We start from the raw sequence: 18,049 nt of genomic DNA, 5'->3' as shown, positions 1-18,049 counted from the left end.
GCAGCACTATACAGGAAAATAAAGGTCCTGATCCTCGGCCCTAAACAGACTAAGTCCACTGCTTTGTTTCACTACTTACTGACCATACAATGTTAAATCATAGCACTCAAAAGCTCCCTTGCTTCCTTTTTAAGCATTGACAAAACAACATGTGTCCCTGCAGTTCAAGGCACAGCTTCACAAAATGGTCAAACAGAACAACAGACCCCATTAAGGCAGTTGGATGCAATTCCTGTAAAAGCCTTCTGCCGGGTATGAAACGTCTCTCAGTGTGTGTCTGAGAATCCTGTATGCAAGAACACCAGCCATGCCTGCACAGCCAGTGCCATGCCCAGCAACATAACCACAGCTTGTGTATCATTTTCACAAAAGTAAATACACTCTTTTTTACTACAGGTCAGAGCAGAGGCATATGCTGTCCTCTTCAAATACTTTTTGCAAAACATAAAGACGTAGGGTTTCAATTCAGTCATCTCTTCACACTGTTACCTTCTGAACAACAACACAACCTACCTGTTTAGACATTTGCCACACACAATCAATAAACTGGAGAAAGATGGGTGATCTGTCTGCATCAGCATGATTTTTATCACCGTGGCCTATTCTCTGAAATGAAGCAATACAGCCTCCTGTTAACCGAAACAGGCTATTTTATGGCAATAGACATGGTTTCTTATTTTGTACCAGAGCATTAATTCTTTTGCAATAAAGCAACCCAGTATTATAATTTCAAAATCAGTTACTGCATCAAGGAGGAGAAATTCAGATACTGCGAAGCTGTTCCAAAGATGATGAAAAAAATTCCAAACTGATAATCGGTCCTGTTATAAACACCTGCTGGTTATTGGACAAGCAGAACTGTTGAAGCATCCATTACTTAACAAAATAATCAAGACATATTCTGAACTACATTTACATGGTAAGTTTGTCAAAAGCCAAGTTACATACTTTGTCTTCTTTTTTATTTTAAGCCACTGCAGAACCTAGATCATCAAACTATCCACACAATCTTCTCTTCCCCCTCCACACTTGAACCTTAACATTCACCCTGAGATAGTATGCAAACATGAACGAGATCAAAAAATGCTCGTGTTCTTGACACAAAATTAACACAGATTTTTAAAGTTTGGGTGAGCCCGTTATTCGGAGGTGCCCAAAGTAACAATCAAAGGAATTTGCCCCACAGACAAAAAGTAGACTTGGTAAAAGCTGTTTACTTCCTTTTACCGTTTGATAGCTGAGAACAGGCTACTGATTCAGGGAAAAGGAGTTTCTATTCACTACATAATTCTGCTTGAATGTACTTCCCTGGAGCAGACAAAAGAAGAGCATTTATGTTGACCTAAGATGTTGTCTATCTGCCTGTAAGATGGCAAGCTTAATGCCTCAAGGACATGAAAAATCATAAAAGCAGTACACTGCTCTGTACAATGGCTTGCAAGATAGTTTAACATAATAGAATTGAATGGCAGGAAATAGAGGGAGATGAGGGATTGCAGCTGAACTCAGTCAACAGTAACAAACGACTAGAAAAGCACTATAAAGAAGAAAACCAAATTGGCTTCCTTGCTCTTCAGTTTTCATGGTTTGAGATACTTGTTATCCATTAAGAGTCATACATGTGTTTAGTAAGGAGTGGAAGTCTGTCCACTTTCACTACAGTTAGCAGTTTCAGGATGTCTGAGTATCATCCATCTATAATTATGTCTCATATTTGAATGCATAATTAGAATTAAATTCCACATAACAAGCAAATTTATCATCTGGAGAGTGCACTAAGTTCACCACACATAGAAAAGTTGGGGTAGGGAATGTCTTTTCAACAAGGAAACTTATTGCTCACCTCATTTGATATAAAATACAGAGAGGAACTATTAAGTAGTCTACTATTTGGTTATTTGATATTAAGTAATCCAAATTGCAACCCTGGTACCATAAAAACATGAAGCTTGCTCCAATCCAGACAATGTAAGTAACACCCTACTCTTCAACTCCCTACTAAAAGGAAAATGAAACAGCAACAGTTTCAGAGATGAGGGTCAGGAACTGCTCTAACTGCACTGTCTAGTTCTCACTATTCAAAGTCACAGGTCTATCAAACAATTACCAAACTAAAACAGGGTATGAATGATCAAAATATTTTCTGCTTACATTATAATTTTATCATAGAATAGTTAAGGTTGGAAAAGACCTTTAAGACGATGGAGTCCAACTGTTAACCCAGCACTGACAGGTCCACCACTAACCCATGTCCCCAAGCACCACATCACAGGTCTTTAAAATCTCTCCAGGGATGGTGACTCCACCACTTCTACAGAACACTCCAGAAAAAACCAACCTTCACTATACACTAAATAACCCATCAAATAAAAATTTACAGTACTCTCAGATTACAGCAGATGGCTGAAGAGTGGCTTCAACCATTTCCAAAGATTGCTACTTGAGTGAGCAAGTTGGGAAAATAGCAGTTTAAGCAAAAGCAGCTACTTAAATCATTATTATTGCTGCTACATTGTCAGACATGAACCAATGGACTGAGCGAGTCATCTGGAAGGGATGCCAAGTCCTGCCTCACTATTTGGAGAAAAACATCTGTTGAGGGAGAACAAAATCCTTTGATTACTCAACTAAATTGAATGGCTTAACAAAAAGAATCATAGATTATTTGAATTTATTAATAATGATGAAGAGCACACAGATCTCTCTTTTTAAGCTTTGTGTTAAACCATAACACATGTGTTTGACTGCAAGTCTCCCAGGGATACCATCTAATTTTATCTACATCCTCTTTTTTTCAATAAAAAATATGAGAATAAAAAGTCAAGCCACTGGCTTCACATTTTCCTGTGCCTGTACCAAGACAGAATAGTTAAAAGGTTTATAAAACATATCACTACTGAAAGACCACAAGTAAGTACACAAAAAAACAGACTACATCAGCTATCACTTCCAACACCCAAAATACAAATCTCATAAGCCTCAAAGAGCCTTTAGAATATCAGATCAAAAACTGCCACAGCCTACAAGCACATGTAAATGGTGAGGTGATTTATGTTGAGTAGCTATACATGGATTTCCAAATGACTGCAACACACTTGCAAATGTAAAATGGGCATGAAACACACACAGATATATTTTCCCATTTCTTGATTTTTTCCAGATTGCCTATTTTCCAAATTTTAGCTATATTAAGTAGTATCTTTAGAGTATTTCATTAGGGAGAAAACATCCATTCAAGTAACTTCTACTGAAGTTGTAGAAACTTCTTGCTGTGAATTACAAGGTTCAGCAACACTGCTATAATGCTTACAGTAAGTAACAGCACAGTCTCCCTGACAACCTAATCTCCTCCTCCAGGTTCCTCGTACAGATTTCTTGGTTAAATGGTTAGCTGTGGCATTTAGTAGAATTCCACTAAGACATTGAAAAGTTTTCTAACAGGAACAGGATGAACAGGGTCCCTTCCAACTCAGAATATTCTGTGAAAATGATTCACATACCTGTAAAATACTAAGGACTTGCTATGGAAGCAACTACTTAACCTTCTGAGCTTCTAACCTTCTGCCCAGAAGACAAGTGAACAGAAGTAGAGCCAAAATTACCAGTGACAGCCTCTTGGGAGCTATTATGACAAGTTTAGAATATTTAGAAATCAGCAAATCATGCAAAATCTCACTTAGAAGACACTGGCTAGACTCATTCATCTGCTTCTTGTGACATTCAAGACAGTCCAAAGAAAGAGTGATGGAAAACCTCATATCCCAGCTTTATCTGATCTTCAGCTGAAGAATTTGAGAGGACACAATTATTCTGCCTTCTTATTTTCTTTGCTCAATAACCACAGTAACCCTAGCAGTTCTATGCTTTTAAAAGGATGCAAAGGACAAAATATGAGTTCTCAGAGAAAGAATAGCAACAAAAATACTGACCAAACAGGTTCAAACCCAAAAGTTCTGCTCAGTTTACCTGGAAATGTTTTAAATCCAAATTCAGAAATTATGAAAGGAATTATCAAGCCCTGACACAAAGTGAGCGGTTTAACACTGAAAGCTTTTCAGAAAGTTAATACTGCACAGTCTTTGCAATTATGTTCTAATTCTTACCGATGCAAACTTGTGTCCAAAGCTTATCCACTCTTTTTGCACCAGAACTTCAAAGCCTTCAATGGTTCTGTAGTAGCTGTCCAGCATGAGCATGGCCAGGGAGGTGAGCTGAGCCGTGCGGTCCCAGCCGTCGCTGCAGTGAACCAGCACCGAGCTCCGGCCCGATGACACCTTGTCAGCCACCTGAATGGCTCCTGTCAGCACGAGCTGGTGAGGAGCAACACACACCAAACAAACAACACAACTTATTTCTGCTCAAATAATAACACTAAGTGGATTTCTTTGTATCTACACAGTATCTGAATTAATACTGTTTCCATTAAACGACCTGAAAAAAGCAGTGTAGTTAATTGGAAAAGAATTTTCTAGGAGATCAAGTGAATTTCTCGTATAAAAATAGAAAAGCAGATTGGTTCCCTAATCCCTTAGTAAGATCAAATTCATCTCACAGCAAATTCTTAAAAAACAGGGCACAAAACAGCAACCTTGATAAACCAAAGACCATAAGCTTCTTTTTCAAAGAAAGAGGGGATTTACCATAGCATATACTCTCCAAAAATTCTGTGTTATTTCATTTGACTCCCTTCTTTGAACTAAATTACTGAATTATCTCAGTTGTTGGAAAAAGGAGCTTGCACCCTTCTAATATACTTATTTTCCAGCTATTAAATTAAAATGAAAATTTTATTAAGCAGGATTCATTACATAATACTCTAATTGCTTTTGCACAGCTATACTTGAGGCAAAAGGTTCAAAGGTGAACTAGTTAGAACACTGGTGAATTACCAGCTTAAGTGTTTCATTTGTGCTGCGAGATGAAAACTACAAAATTTACAAATAAATTTACAAGATTTATTTACAAAACCACAATTCACAAAATAAAGTCACATACACACTGACAACTGAAGTATTTACTGATACTTCACAGTGACGGTCATCTGCAGGCCTGTACTGCAAGAAACCGAAATAAATCAGTTCTCACACATGTAAAGCCAATCAGAGTAAAAATGCATTCCTCTGCTAAAGACACGAAACTTGAGGCAGACAGTAAACACTCAATTTCACCTACTGTTGCTTAGTTATGGTATCTCATAACATACTCTAAGATGAGCTGGCAAAAAAAGCCAACGCTCAGGGATGTTGCTTTTGTAGTCCAAGTAGTTTGATGCGTTCTAGGACTACTTCACAGCTTAGCACAGAAAGCAAGTCTGATGTGACAGATCAGTTTTTGAACAATCAAGGAAAAGTTACCTTTATATGTTCTAACCAGTGGGTTGATTCCAGACTTGACAACCAGTGTGATTCTTCCACATTAGGATAAACAATGTCCTTCAGCTTCTTCAAAGATTCCCGCATGACATGAATATTATGAATGTCCAAGAAGAAAAGTTCTGCATTGGGATATGCATCTTCACCTTCATATCCTCCCCCAGTTGCCTACAAACAAGAGATCTGAAATTAACTTTAGTAATATACACACCCTTTTCAACAGAGCAAGAAGGGAATGAATGTCATTTGACATGGAAATAGACAAAAGTGATAAAATATTTGGCCAAATAAATTTAAATTTAAGAGTTCAGTTACGAATAAGCTACCTTTCATTTAAAAATTATGTTCAAGAATCTTAGATTCTGTCTTTAAGAAGAAAATTAGCAATAACATTAAAGTTTACTTTAACTTTTCTAACACTAAATTTTAGTGCTGAAGAGACTAAATATATATTTAGACTGTTAAGATATTAAAGAGCCACATAAGTAAAAAGTCTGTTCTACTGCTGCTCTCTTAAAACATTTCACCATCACCACACCACAGGATGTGCCTGGTTACAAAAGGAAGTAGAAAACCCACACATTTTAGGGCACAATGTCACTGATCAGACTTTCCAAAGACAGAAACACGCAACTGTTTGGGTTGGAAAAGACCTTTAAGATCATTGAGTCCAACCATTAACCCAGGAGTGCCAAGCCCACCACTAAACCATTCCCCCAAGTGCCACATCTTTTAAAAACCTCCAGGGACAGTGATTCAACCACTTCCCTGGACAGCCTTTCCACAAATCAATTTTTCCAGATATCCAATTTAAACCTCCCCTGGTGCAACTTGAGGCCATTTCTTCTTGCCCCACCACTTGTTACCTGGGAGAAGAGACCAACCCCCACCTGACTACAACCTCCTTTCAGGCAGTTGTACAGAGTGATAAGGTCCCCCCTGAGCCTCCTTTTCTCCAGACTCAACATCACCAGCTCCCCCAAGCTCACAGAGCTGCAAAATTTCAAGTATTTCCTGCTGACAGCAAAAAAATGCCATAAATTTGGATAAATAAATTTTACCAACTACACATCAGACAAGAGCCTAAAGCACCATGTAAGCCTTTCCCCATGAGTACCACCTATAGTGCTGTACAGCAGCACAGTATCTCTATTCTATGCTATCTCCTTTCTCAGATGTGGGGTTATTATCAGAGCTGCCAGGCTCTGCAGTGAAAGAAGCAATGAGTGTATTTTTCTCTTTCCTTTGAGTATTATGAAGTCTTGGTGAGGAATGATTGTAATTTCAGCATCAGGGCTGCAGCAGCTCCTGGCTGTGTGTCTTGACCTATGTACAAGGAACACAGGAATGCATGAGTAGCACAACCCAGGATTTTGCTTAGACAAATCTTCACAGCTGTTCACAAAAATATTTTCAGTGCAGATAAACATTGACTAGCACTTTTTATATCGTTCTCCCTCAGACCCAGAAATGTACCCTACTGTGTCTATTGCTCTGATTGAGCATTTTATATATAGATATATGAGGAGTTAATTAAAATGTGCATATCAAGTTTGTCTACAAGACATTACCTTACATTTTTTCTCACTTCTTGGACAAACTCAATTTTTTTACCCCATTTGTTTCAAAGATGTAATTGACAATCTTTCCACAAGGCAAACAGAAAGATTACATGTTTTATTCACCCATAAAAACTCAGTGTGCAGAGGATAATGGGCTTTGTACAGTCAAATGCAAACAATTGAAGCAGACCCTCAAAATACAAACCATCACGTTAAAACAGCCCCTAGGATAGAGTCTCAGAAAGAATGTGTGCTATACACACAAACATAATAATAATACTTAACAAATTATATTCTGTATTATAGAGAAGGAGCCTGTACAGGTACAAATACGTGCACCTAACTTGCACAGATCAAACTACCAGGATTATTGTCCCCCTTGAATCATTACTGTTCCTCTTGAAAGCAACATTTGTTACATATAAACCTCTTATGCAAACAAGTTTTACCATTTCATATTCCTTTCAGCACAAACACCGAAGAGGACTCATTTCACTAAACTAGTGTGCCGTTTTGTTCCACAAAACTATTCAGAAGCTAGAATTCCTTCTCTCCACATAAGCACATTTATCATTTCACTTGGACCTCAAACCCTCTTGAGCTCAGCTCTCTTGCCCTTTGCTGTGCAGACACACACCTTCAGTAGTAAGTGCTGAAAAGCACGTCCCCTTCATTTGTGTTTGAAGTTCCATGACTAAGGGAATCCCCAGGCGTGGCACATTCTCGTATGACAAAAGCATTAAACTTGTCTCCTTCACCACCACTCCCTAACATGGTTTTTTCATATGAAGATGGAGCACATCCATGTCTACCGTGCTCCATGCCAAATACAACTCTGACACAGTGTACTGGCATTATCTGAGCTTACCTGAATAATCTAGTCCTCAACAGAGCTGAGGGGGAAGCAGAGGAGAGATCAATCCACGGGCACAAACTTTTCTTCTTGAAAGGTTAGAGGAGATGATTTTTCAAGATCCCTTCCAGCCTGGGCTCCTACATGATTCTGATCCCATTTAGGTTTCGATCACAGATAGCAAAGAAATAGTCACCTTACCTGATGGGAACACTTTCTGTACTTACCAACCACAAGCACCTGGGGAAGAACAGCAGGTACCAAGGTATCCAAGATCATACCCATACTGCTGTTTAGAGTGGAAGCACCCAAATTAACTTATTTATCACTTCTCTTTATTTGCTGGATGCCAGGATAGGTCTGAAGTAGTCCATGTAATGATTAGGAAGAACCAAATAAAGGATGCCTGTCATTCGGCTTGGCTTTATGCACACACCCTCTCTAGGATGGAATTTTCCCAGAGGATCTGAAGGTTGCACAGAGCTGGCCTGTCATTCCTACAGGGGACATGCTCTACAGCCCAGCTCACAGCTACCTCCCAGTGCAGAGTGGAATCATGCCTGACTTCAGTCGCATGTTAAGATCTGTGCTTGGCTGAGAACAGACACCGTAAAGCACGTCTGGAAATCTACATATGGACCTGAAACTGCTTAGGGACCTACTTTAGACACTCATGTCCTTTCATGGCCTTGAGCCTCAGTATTTGATTATGTAAATTTATTTATATTAAGATTACTACTATTCCCCAAAACCTCCCCACAGAAAACTTCCAACTAAGCCTCCTCCTCATTCCCTTTGAAAATAAGACTGTTAAAAGCATCTGTTTACCTTGTTTGCAACTGCATTGACATTGGGCCTTGCATCATAGATGGTCAGTTTGGAGATCTGCCCGTTGGCCTCCCTGATGATATCAAGGTATCTTTCATCATCTTTATTCCGCTTGCCACTCATTCCAACCAGGGGCTGACTGCAGCGCATGATTACAGCTTGGGTCTCTGGATGAATCCATGAGAGAACCTGGTCACATGGCAAACACACAGCAGAAGAAACTCATTTTAGTAAAAAAATCATAACTTAAAGCTATATTCTTTAACATGCACAGTATGAAAATCAACACTTTTTTTTTTATTTCTTCAAAATACAATCCCTTGACATCTCAACTGCTTGTAGTCTCATAAAATTTATTAATAATCTTCAAAAAAGTTCTCTTACATATTTAATGCTTACTGAAATAATACTTACCTATATAATCCAATGTATTTTAATATTTTTCTACAAGTCTTAGATTACACAAATAATGCTGAAAAGTAAACTAGAAACAAACACAGCAATCTCTGCTGAAACTAAGAAACAATTCTGGAGAATGAACTCATTGTAGAAAAGGTGACTAAGATGCTCCAATTCTACAAGAACAGCTTTTCCCTTTTTTTTTGGATAAGCAAGGCAAGCTGAACCTTTCTGCAGTATCTTGAATGTTTTCTCTTCTCTTTAAAGCACATTTTGTTCCTCAGTCCTCGTTACAAAGAGGAGGCATTGGAGCATAGCACATGCTGTCTTTGTTGTTCTGAGCCAAAGAGGACTTGTCACAAAAGACAGTGAGCTGCCCAGGGAACAGATGCAGTACCAGAGATTAAAGATAAGCAAGAAACCCAAGAAGCAGGCAAAAAATGCAAATTCATTGTTGAAAATTATTAAGAAATAAAATTCTCACCCACTCTGAAAGTTGTGGGTTACAGAGTGGAAGAACATCAAACAAAAAACCCCCAAAATCCAATCTTCAGAAAGTGTTCATTCCTGAAATACAACCTGAGGTGTAGATCAGAAACAAGATCTGCCAGTGTGTGTGGGGGGGGTGAGGATGAGTAGCTATTTCCTGACAAGAATGAAATTACTATTTGAAATTACTATTTTAATAAAATTACTATTACCAAGGAAATTACTCTCACTCTACAGGCATGCCAAAAGGCCTGTCATGAATTTTGAGGTGACAGGGATGACACAGCTAGGTTATTAGAACTATATGCACAGGCTATACATTACACATATGTATTTCATACACATTATGTATTATACAGTTATATGTGTGTATATATAGTAAATTTATAATTATAGGCCTAGTCTGTCAGTAAATACCACATCTAATAAATATTTATCATATTGAGCTGTGCATCTGTTTGAAACTGAGATTCAAGACAGCTTTCCGATACTGTCTAAGAATCCAGCACACCTTCCAAGTTTGCTGAAGGGAAATACCAGTTAAAACAAGTATTGGAATAGAAATCAGTATTTTCTATAGTGCTATAAAGAGCTGATGCATAAAACTCTCTTATCTCATAAAATTTTCATTACAGAAACACACTCAAGAAGTCAAACAGGTTTATCTTAAAATTCTGCAGACTAAAAAGCCCAAGAATTCACTAAAGAGACTACGCATGAGGTCTTATTTTAGGACTGACCAGTGGAACTATGTTTAAATGCCATGTGGTTTGCTTGCAGGACAACATTTGTGATCACTTTTTATGGGCATCCAGTAATAGCAACCAGTGCACATGGCAGTGTAAGGCTCATTCTTCATCAAAGGAAACTGCACTGCTGGCCATTGGTACTGGGCAAGTCAAATTAAAACCAGTGAAGCTGTCATGGGCGATTGTTGTGGGGGAAAAACGGAAATGTGGCTTGGCCAAGACACCAGTTTCAAGCAGTGAAAACCACCAGCCAATCAAAACTATTTTGCCATAACCATTTCCAAAAAAAGCATCCTCTGTGTCGTGTTCAGCAGAAAGTTGTTTGGATGCAACTTAAGCTAGCTTAAAACTAGCTACACCATCAGGCAAGTTCCATCACCTCATACTCACTGGGATTCTATTTCGGGACCTAAAGGCAGCAACTTTCTTGAGATCATCGTCTGTTGCATTGTATGGCACGACCAGGAGCGATGGGTACGTGTCACACAGCCCGTAATGCTCGTTAATGAAAGTCACTCGCCACCGGTCATTAGGCAGCCCCTAAAACAGAACACCAAGTTATTCAATGTATTTTTGGCTGAACAAAAGTAATTCTGCTCTTGAATTTTACATGACATTATGGCCACATGGTGGCAACAACCTACCAATTTAACTAAATACCGTTTCAAAACAATAGAAGCAAAAAAGACTACAAGACCACACAAACCAGTTCATTGCAGATGGATTCACAACCTTAAACAGCTGCAGAGCCATCTCATACCCTTATGTACACAATTATAGCCTCAGAGTAAGTTTCAATGACTGAAACTAGGAGATGTATTTCTTTAACTGGGGGATAGAGGAAAGAAAATGACCTTCTTTCCTTCCCTAAAGCTCTGCCTTTCCACCTTCCCTGGTGAAGAGAGACTGGGGGAGAGAAAGTCTCACTATAACCTTTCTTCCCTGTAGCCTGATACTACCTTCAGGTTAAAAGTAAGATTCAGGGTAACTTTCTTATTGAGAAAGAACAACTCCTAGTTGTACTCTGCCCAGTAAGGCGTTTCCAGGAAGCTGAGAAATACTGATAAGTCCACACACGCACACAGTGGGGTTTGTGTGGGTGTTTGTATTTTACCTTTTTTGGGTGTTAGGCTTCTAAACCATGAACCAAAAAACGATGGAGGGAAACAAAATTAAGGAAGTTCTTACTTTTTGCTATTTAATTTTTTTTAATGTCATACTTAAATTATCTAACAGACATATTAAAATGAAATATCATCCTCTTTCATTGACATTTTTCCAAGATCAACTAAAGAGCAAGGAAGAATACTGACAGACATCCGTAATTTCTGTAAAGCAATGCTCTTTCTAAAACAAGCTTTTTTTTTTTTTCCCACTTCATTTTGGGAAGAAGAACAAATCCAATCTATGTTTAGGACACTACAGTTACATATTTGGCACATTCTCCCCACCCTGTGCCCAATTAGCAGTGGCACATTGTAAGAGGCATCAGTAATTTCCTTCCAAGAGCAAAGACTCCCTTCCTGTGACATTCCATGTTTTTTTAAAGGTTCAAGTCTTTTATTTCTTTTCTTTACCTTTTTTCAAGTTGAATTTCCATCCTCTCCCAACAGCTGATAAGAGAAATGTACAAACAATAATTCCTCTATGCAAGTCAGGAGATGTGAAAGCACCAGGCAATGGCAACCGTAATAACTCACCTGCCTCCTGTATTCAGACATCGGGTTGTACACCATCCATCCATTTTCAGAAAACTTTTCTTCATTTACAAAGGCAAAAAAAAGCTGTATAATGTAAAAGAAACTTATTACACCAAACTCTGACTGCAAATGGCAAATATGGGGGCTTATCATCAGTTATACCCTAACGCTCGCCACCAAATAGGACTGACTGCTCCATGCCAGCCCCACTATCTCCATTTTTATGTCATATGTGCAAGACTACAAAGCAAAGAGCAACATGTAACAAAAAATGCAGATCTGGTAATGAAAATAATGAAAATATGACAACAGTTATGAGGTGACTAAAAGAATAGAAATTATAAAGCTTAACCAGTTGGATTTTTTCTTTTTTATTATCAGCAGGTTGAAATGTTCTAGAATGGTTTATTTTCCATATTTCACATTATCACTAAATAAAACTACTGTCTTCTCACCAAATTTGTCCAACAGGCACAGCTTCAATTACTGCATACAATATTAGATCCTAAATTCAAAGTGTAAAAGGGTTTTGCTATTCATTGCCATTAGGAAGCAGCTGCCTCTCTGCATCCCCTCCCCAACTGATCCTTACTAAGGGAAATCCCAGCTACTGTAAAACTCCATGAAAGTGAAAAAGTTGCCTTTGAAAATGAAATAGTTAGCTGCTTACACTACTTACTTTTCACTTGCTTTGTTGCTCGTTCTCACAATTAATTTAAACAGCACAGCAGCCTCACTCAATATTTCACCAAGTTCCTCATACTTTTTATTTTCCTTCTCCTTCCAACAAATTCCAAGTGGGCTGTATTACCTAACTAACCCCCTTCTCCTCCCTTGTTTCTATAGTTTAGGAGGAAAGCAGAAGTAATGTTTATTTTATCAGTCTCTCTCATGGAGAAAATTGATTTTGGTGGCCTACAAATTCTTCAGATGCCAAAAGGAGCATGAAACAAAGTTGTTTCAAAAAAAATAAAAAAAAAAAAAGCAAGAAAGAAAACACAGACGAGAACGTATTGTCCTGAGCTAACTGAGCAACAGCAGCCAGAGCAGAAACACTCCAGAGCCCACCATAGCTCATCTGTAACGAAACAGCTGAAAGTCTCCTAGCTATTCAAAAACATTAAAAGGAGAAACTGAATGCTGAACTGAACATCCACATCTGCATCATTTTCACAGGTGCAGACCGGAACTGAGTAGAAATGCAGAAAACCCAGCAAGCAAGAAAAAAACCGTGTGGTCTAAGGTGCTGTGATTCTGCCTACAAAGGTCCAGAGAAAAGGCGATGCTTCAAACCTGCACCACCACCCCTGTGAAGGAGGCTTTGGATCTTAGGAAGGATCCAGGCAATTCTGCTCAGCCCATTACACTGCTTTAAACACTGAACAGCTCATATCAAAACACAAAATTGAATCCCCCTCAAAATGAGGAGTTCTTTCCTCATGTAGTTCAAGTAACAAATATTTTAAAAGGATGTTACTGCTCACTCAAGATGCTTTATCTCACTAGATTTACAAACCAGAATTTTAAATTAAATCACTATTTTAGAGCAAGTGCACTCATTAGCAAGTTTGCAGAAGTAAACAGTGCATTCCCTGGTTTTGTTTTCTGAATATCTTTACCATTTTTAAAGGGGTAGAACTTCAGTGCAAGTAAACATTACAAATTCTTTTGACTAAACTGCTATCAAGTGGTACAGAGGGAGAGATAAAGTGGTGGACAACTACTCTATCAGAAAAAAACCCCCCATTCCATTAAAAGTAGATGAAAGTATCAAAAGTTAAGCAAAAAAACCTGCAAAAGGTTAACTGGAAACAAGAAATACAGCAAAATGGGAATATCACTATCTGAAGCAGTAGATGCAACTGATTTGCTGAACTATTAATAAACAGCTACACACAAGAACCATCCCCTCCTCCCAAAGGAATTTGCTATATCCCAAAGAGCAACTATGCTAAGAATTCACCAAGGAACCAGAGACAAAAGGAGAATCTTATAACAGTAGGAAACAGAAACACTGGGATCCTACCAGGTCACTTAAAAGATGTCTTGAAGGCAGGAATTTATTTAAGTTCCTACTTACTGCAAGTTTCCTCGTAAGAATGAAAAAATCACCCATCTGAAGCCCTGGTAAGTAGAACTCACAGGTTTATTACAGTGCACTGTGATAGCTGTTACATAGAACAGGTTTTTACTTACTGACAAAAATCATAAAGGTGTTGTTCCAAACTAAAATAAATAGCAGATATGCTGCTCATGTCACCCACAAAAAAAATCCACAAGACGTCAGAGGGAAAAGTGCATTTTGTTTTCACCTTTTAAAAACCAGGGTTGAATTTACTATGCATGAAGGGATGGACTGAATCCTTTCTGAAAGAACAATGTCCTACTATGTACAGCATAATTCATTTAAAATGCTTGGCTACAGCAGCTTTACCACATCTGCTACAAAAGCTTTCAGTCACACAACCCACAACTATTTAAGTGCAATTATGCTTCATCAGTTTTGTTGACATTCCAGGTAGTACAAATTCTTCCTATGTTGCTCAATAAAAAGAAACTCATTAGTAGAATGGATCAACCAGCAAAAACCTGATGTCTAACAAATCACAGAACACTACAATGAATGCAAAGGCATACGGAGCAAAATTCGGACTCAGATTTTTATGTGAACAATTCAGAGAAAACTCCTGCATTATACTACTCAAGAACAGTATTTAAAAATGACCAGTCTCTAAAATCCTGAAGACCAAAAATTATTTTTCTTCTGCAAGCACTGAATAAATTATAGGAAAAGGTTTATACACACACGTTTGGATGTGCACTGCCGTGTACAGACTGCACAGTTCATCTGGTGACAACTGAAATTCTTACTTGCTGTACCAAAAGATTAAAGACCTGAATTCCATCCTCACCATCTCCAACAGCTTCTCAGATAAGACTTGAAACACTCTGTGAATATGGCCTGAGCTTTAGTCCAGCCTAACTGCCGGAGTCCAAAATACAGTAATATCCCCACCCTACCTTAGGCCCATTTCTCCCAACAAAATACACAATTATTGCTGTGTTGTCATTAAAACAGAGTAGGAGATACATAAATGCAATACTCTACATACATTTATACTCCATTCATATAGTTCTATTTAATTTCTAATGACAGTTTAACTTGACTGTAAGAAGCAACCCACGTTTATGACCATTTAAATATAAGAATCATATACTTAACATAAGATATATGCTTGGATACAGCTGCATTTTATGACCTGTATCAGTACAAGCCACATTTAGCACATGTTTGGACATTACTTCATTTTGTTCATTATCCCATTTTGTTTCAAGCAAAAAAAAGTAATTTCTACTGAATAACATTTTTTCTTGAATTGGGCATTTTATTATTCTAATGCAACCAAACTGATAAACCACATTATAGTGAACAAGTAACGGTGATAAATACATATTTAGATCCCAGAAGGCTTTGCTATAGCTCAGGTTAGCTTCACATCTGCACTAATGACCCACATATTTCCACTTTTGTCCTGAATAACCCAAGATTACAGACTAAATGCAATATGTTTGTACATTTATGTCTTAACGCTGCTGAAGCTTTCACCTCACAGTGCATGAAATCTGAATGCAATTCTACACTGCAGCAGGCAAATGAAACAAAAATGAATGGGAAGGAGAAATTATGGCATTCACAGTATAATATGCATAGGTTCTCTTTATCACTTGATGTAAGATTTGAGAGGTGCTATCTTAGTGAAATTATATGGCTTAGCTTTTTGTGGATACAGTTCCTTCACATTAGAGCCCCTCACACACACATACATTCATGTGGGCATGAAAGCAGGGAGGTCACTCCACTGCCCACAGGCACTGAGTACAGACCAGCTGGGTGTGTATTTATATCCTTCAGATGGAGAGGGCAGAGGAAGGTCGGAGAAGAACGACACCAGCAGCTCTTGGAATCTCATGGCCCCGCAAGGCAGAAAAGCCCTGCCAGCCTCTCTCAGTGCCCCGTTATTCACACAGGAAAGCCTTGCAAATACCAGAATAACAAAAGCTTGGCCAGTTCCATGTCTTCTTCACACATCTTCCCTTCACATCTATGGTATATCCCTGCTAGATCCTCCTCCTCCCCAAATACTTTATGTACTCAGAGTCTCCACTCTGACCTCCACTCATTTTTTCTTCACTCCACACACAAAATGCCATCCCCTTCTCTCATTGTTAATCCTGCCTCTTGCTCTTCTCCACAGCTCCTCCTGCACACAGTCTATCTTCCCAGGAATTAAACCAACTGCAGCTTCATCAGATGTGTCCAGATTTGAGTGGGAATTAAAAAAAAAAAAAAAAAAAAATCAATCTACATACAAGAGATATTCAGGTTCAGAAGAATATTGCAGTAAAACAGAAGAGTCTTTCATTGTGGGTTTTTTGAGATCGTGATAGGTTTTTCAAAATCAAGAACATATAACTAAAAAGCAGAACTATGGTTTGTACAGGTGCACCTGAGACAACTCCACATTAGTTTGGTTGGATACAAAGGACAAACAGCAGCACAAGTTTCAGGCAGGCTACCTGCTCAACACGTCAGTGTTTCAGGCATTAAGCCTGAGCTGGCATCCCTCCTCTCAGCACTGAGACTGGCTAGCTGAAAGCTACTTAAAACACAGATTTACCTCAAGTTATACTGATTATTTGTTTTATCTCACATCTCAAGTCCAAGGTAGGATAATCTGCAGACACTTCCAATGCACTGATTATATCTATTCTAAGTTTGATGGAGATTAATACTACATGTCTGATGGAAGCCCATCAATTCCAATTAGTCTGTCAACTAATTAGAAATCAGTTTCAAATTATTTTCAGCTGTCATGGGAAACAGAAAGAAGAAATCAAAGAAAACATTAAACAATAAGAAATCAAGTATAGTAAATCACCACTCAGAACAATTATGGGGTGCAAATTTTGTGACTTTTCAATACCTATAGCTGGCAAAACCAAGCAAGGCTTGCCATACATCAGCTAAGATTTTTGCAAAACCAAATTAAAGCCCCTGCACAAAACTGAAGTAGGGATTTCATTGCAGATCCACAGTCTAAAAGCAGATGACTACTGCTTCACTTGAACCAGAAGGCTAATACAGTTCAAAAAAAACCTTTCAAATCTTGTAACATTTTTGGTAAACTACTTTTTACGCTTTGCTGTGCAAATAATTGTTTACTTCCTTGCAGGTGTTAACCCACAATTTCAATACAGTCTCTTTTTTTAAGCCTCCTACAGACAGAGTGCTTGTCTTTAACATTCAGTTTATCCTCTCCTTTCGTACACAAAAATAATATGCAATACACTGGTTGCTCAAAACACAACATAGTTCTGTGAGATAAAGGAGAAAGCACCTGCAATCTGACAATTACAGTTTAGCAAGCAGTCTATTTAGCAGTATAAATATAATGTAAATTTATAAATATCAGCATAAATACAATAGTTACATATTTACTCTTTATGGAATCACAGCACATAAATACATGTTATACTTGTACACGAATATATAACATAGACACAATTTATTAAATATTTGACCAATCTTTATGCATTGCAAAAGAAGAAAGCAGCCAAACTAGAACAAGATGCCACACAACTGTGAAGAAAATCAACTGCTTTTCCTATTTCTAACTCACTGGTGTATGCTTTTTATATATTATAAATCACTAAGTTTTTACTCACTGTGAAGGCTGACAGTTTCTCAGTGTATTAAAAAATAAATATATTATTATCCTTGCCACTATTAATGGCATTTAGTATGCCATTACTACAATCTAGCCAGTTACATCTCACCCCTTCATCTAAGAACTAAGGTAAGACACTGCAGTGCTGGTGTAACTGCCCTCTGATCATTTGTGAATGCTGTCACCTCACACCACTACTGCCCTGGCTCTGACTGTCATGGAGAATGAAGCCTCAAGTCAAGGGGTTCTCTGCAAACTCAGGTGCTCTGTCAGATCCCTTCGCCAGCCTCACTCCATCTAAAGTCATCTTTGTAGATCCAACAGCAACAGTGGCATGAGCTGACATTCAGACATTTTAAATTAGCAGG

General features: G+C 38.2%; 1 protein-coding gene across 3 annotated transcripts in view; it reads right to left on the bottom strand.

Annotated features, from left to right (window-relative positions):
• Nucleotides 1–18,049, bottom strand: part of MTM1 (myotubularin 1) — a 42,782-nt gene that overhangs the window by 6,293 nt on the left and 18,440 nt on the right. For all 3 annotated transcript variants that reach the window (XM_082289281.1, XM_082289282.1, XM_082289283.1), the window contains exons 8-13: nucleotides 11,953–12,036; nucleotides 10,643–10,792; nucleotides 8,616–8,804; nucleotides 5,355–5,540; nucleotides 4,104–4,310; nucleotides 514–606 (exon numbers count right to left, since the gene is read on the bottom strand). In XM_082289281.1, coding sequence (XP_082145407.1) covers nucleotides 514–606; nucleotides 4,104–4,310; nucleotides 5,355–5,540; nucleotides 8,616–8,804; nucleotides 10,643–10,792; nucleotides 11,953–12,036 — 909 coding nt within the window. The remainder of the gene's footprint in view (nucleotides 1–513; nucleotides 607–4,103; nucleotides 4,311–5,354; nucleotides 5,541–8,615; nucleotides 8,805–10,642; nucleotides 10,793–11,952; nucleotides 12,037–18,049) is intronic.

Source organism: Coloeus monedula (assembly GCF_965178545.1).
Source record: "Coloeus monedula genome assembly, chromosome: 12".
In the NCBI taxonomy this organism is placed as follows: domain Eukaryota; kingdom Metazoa; phylum Chordata; class Aves; order Passeriformes; family Corvidae; genus Coloeus; species Coloeus monedula.
This window is presented reverse-complemented; position numbering and strand designations above follow the sequence as displayed.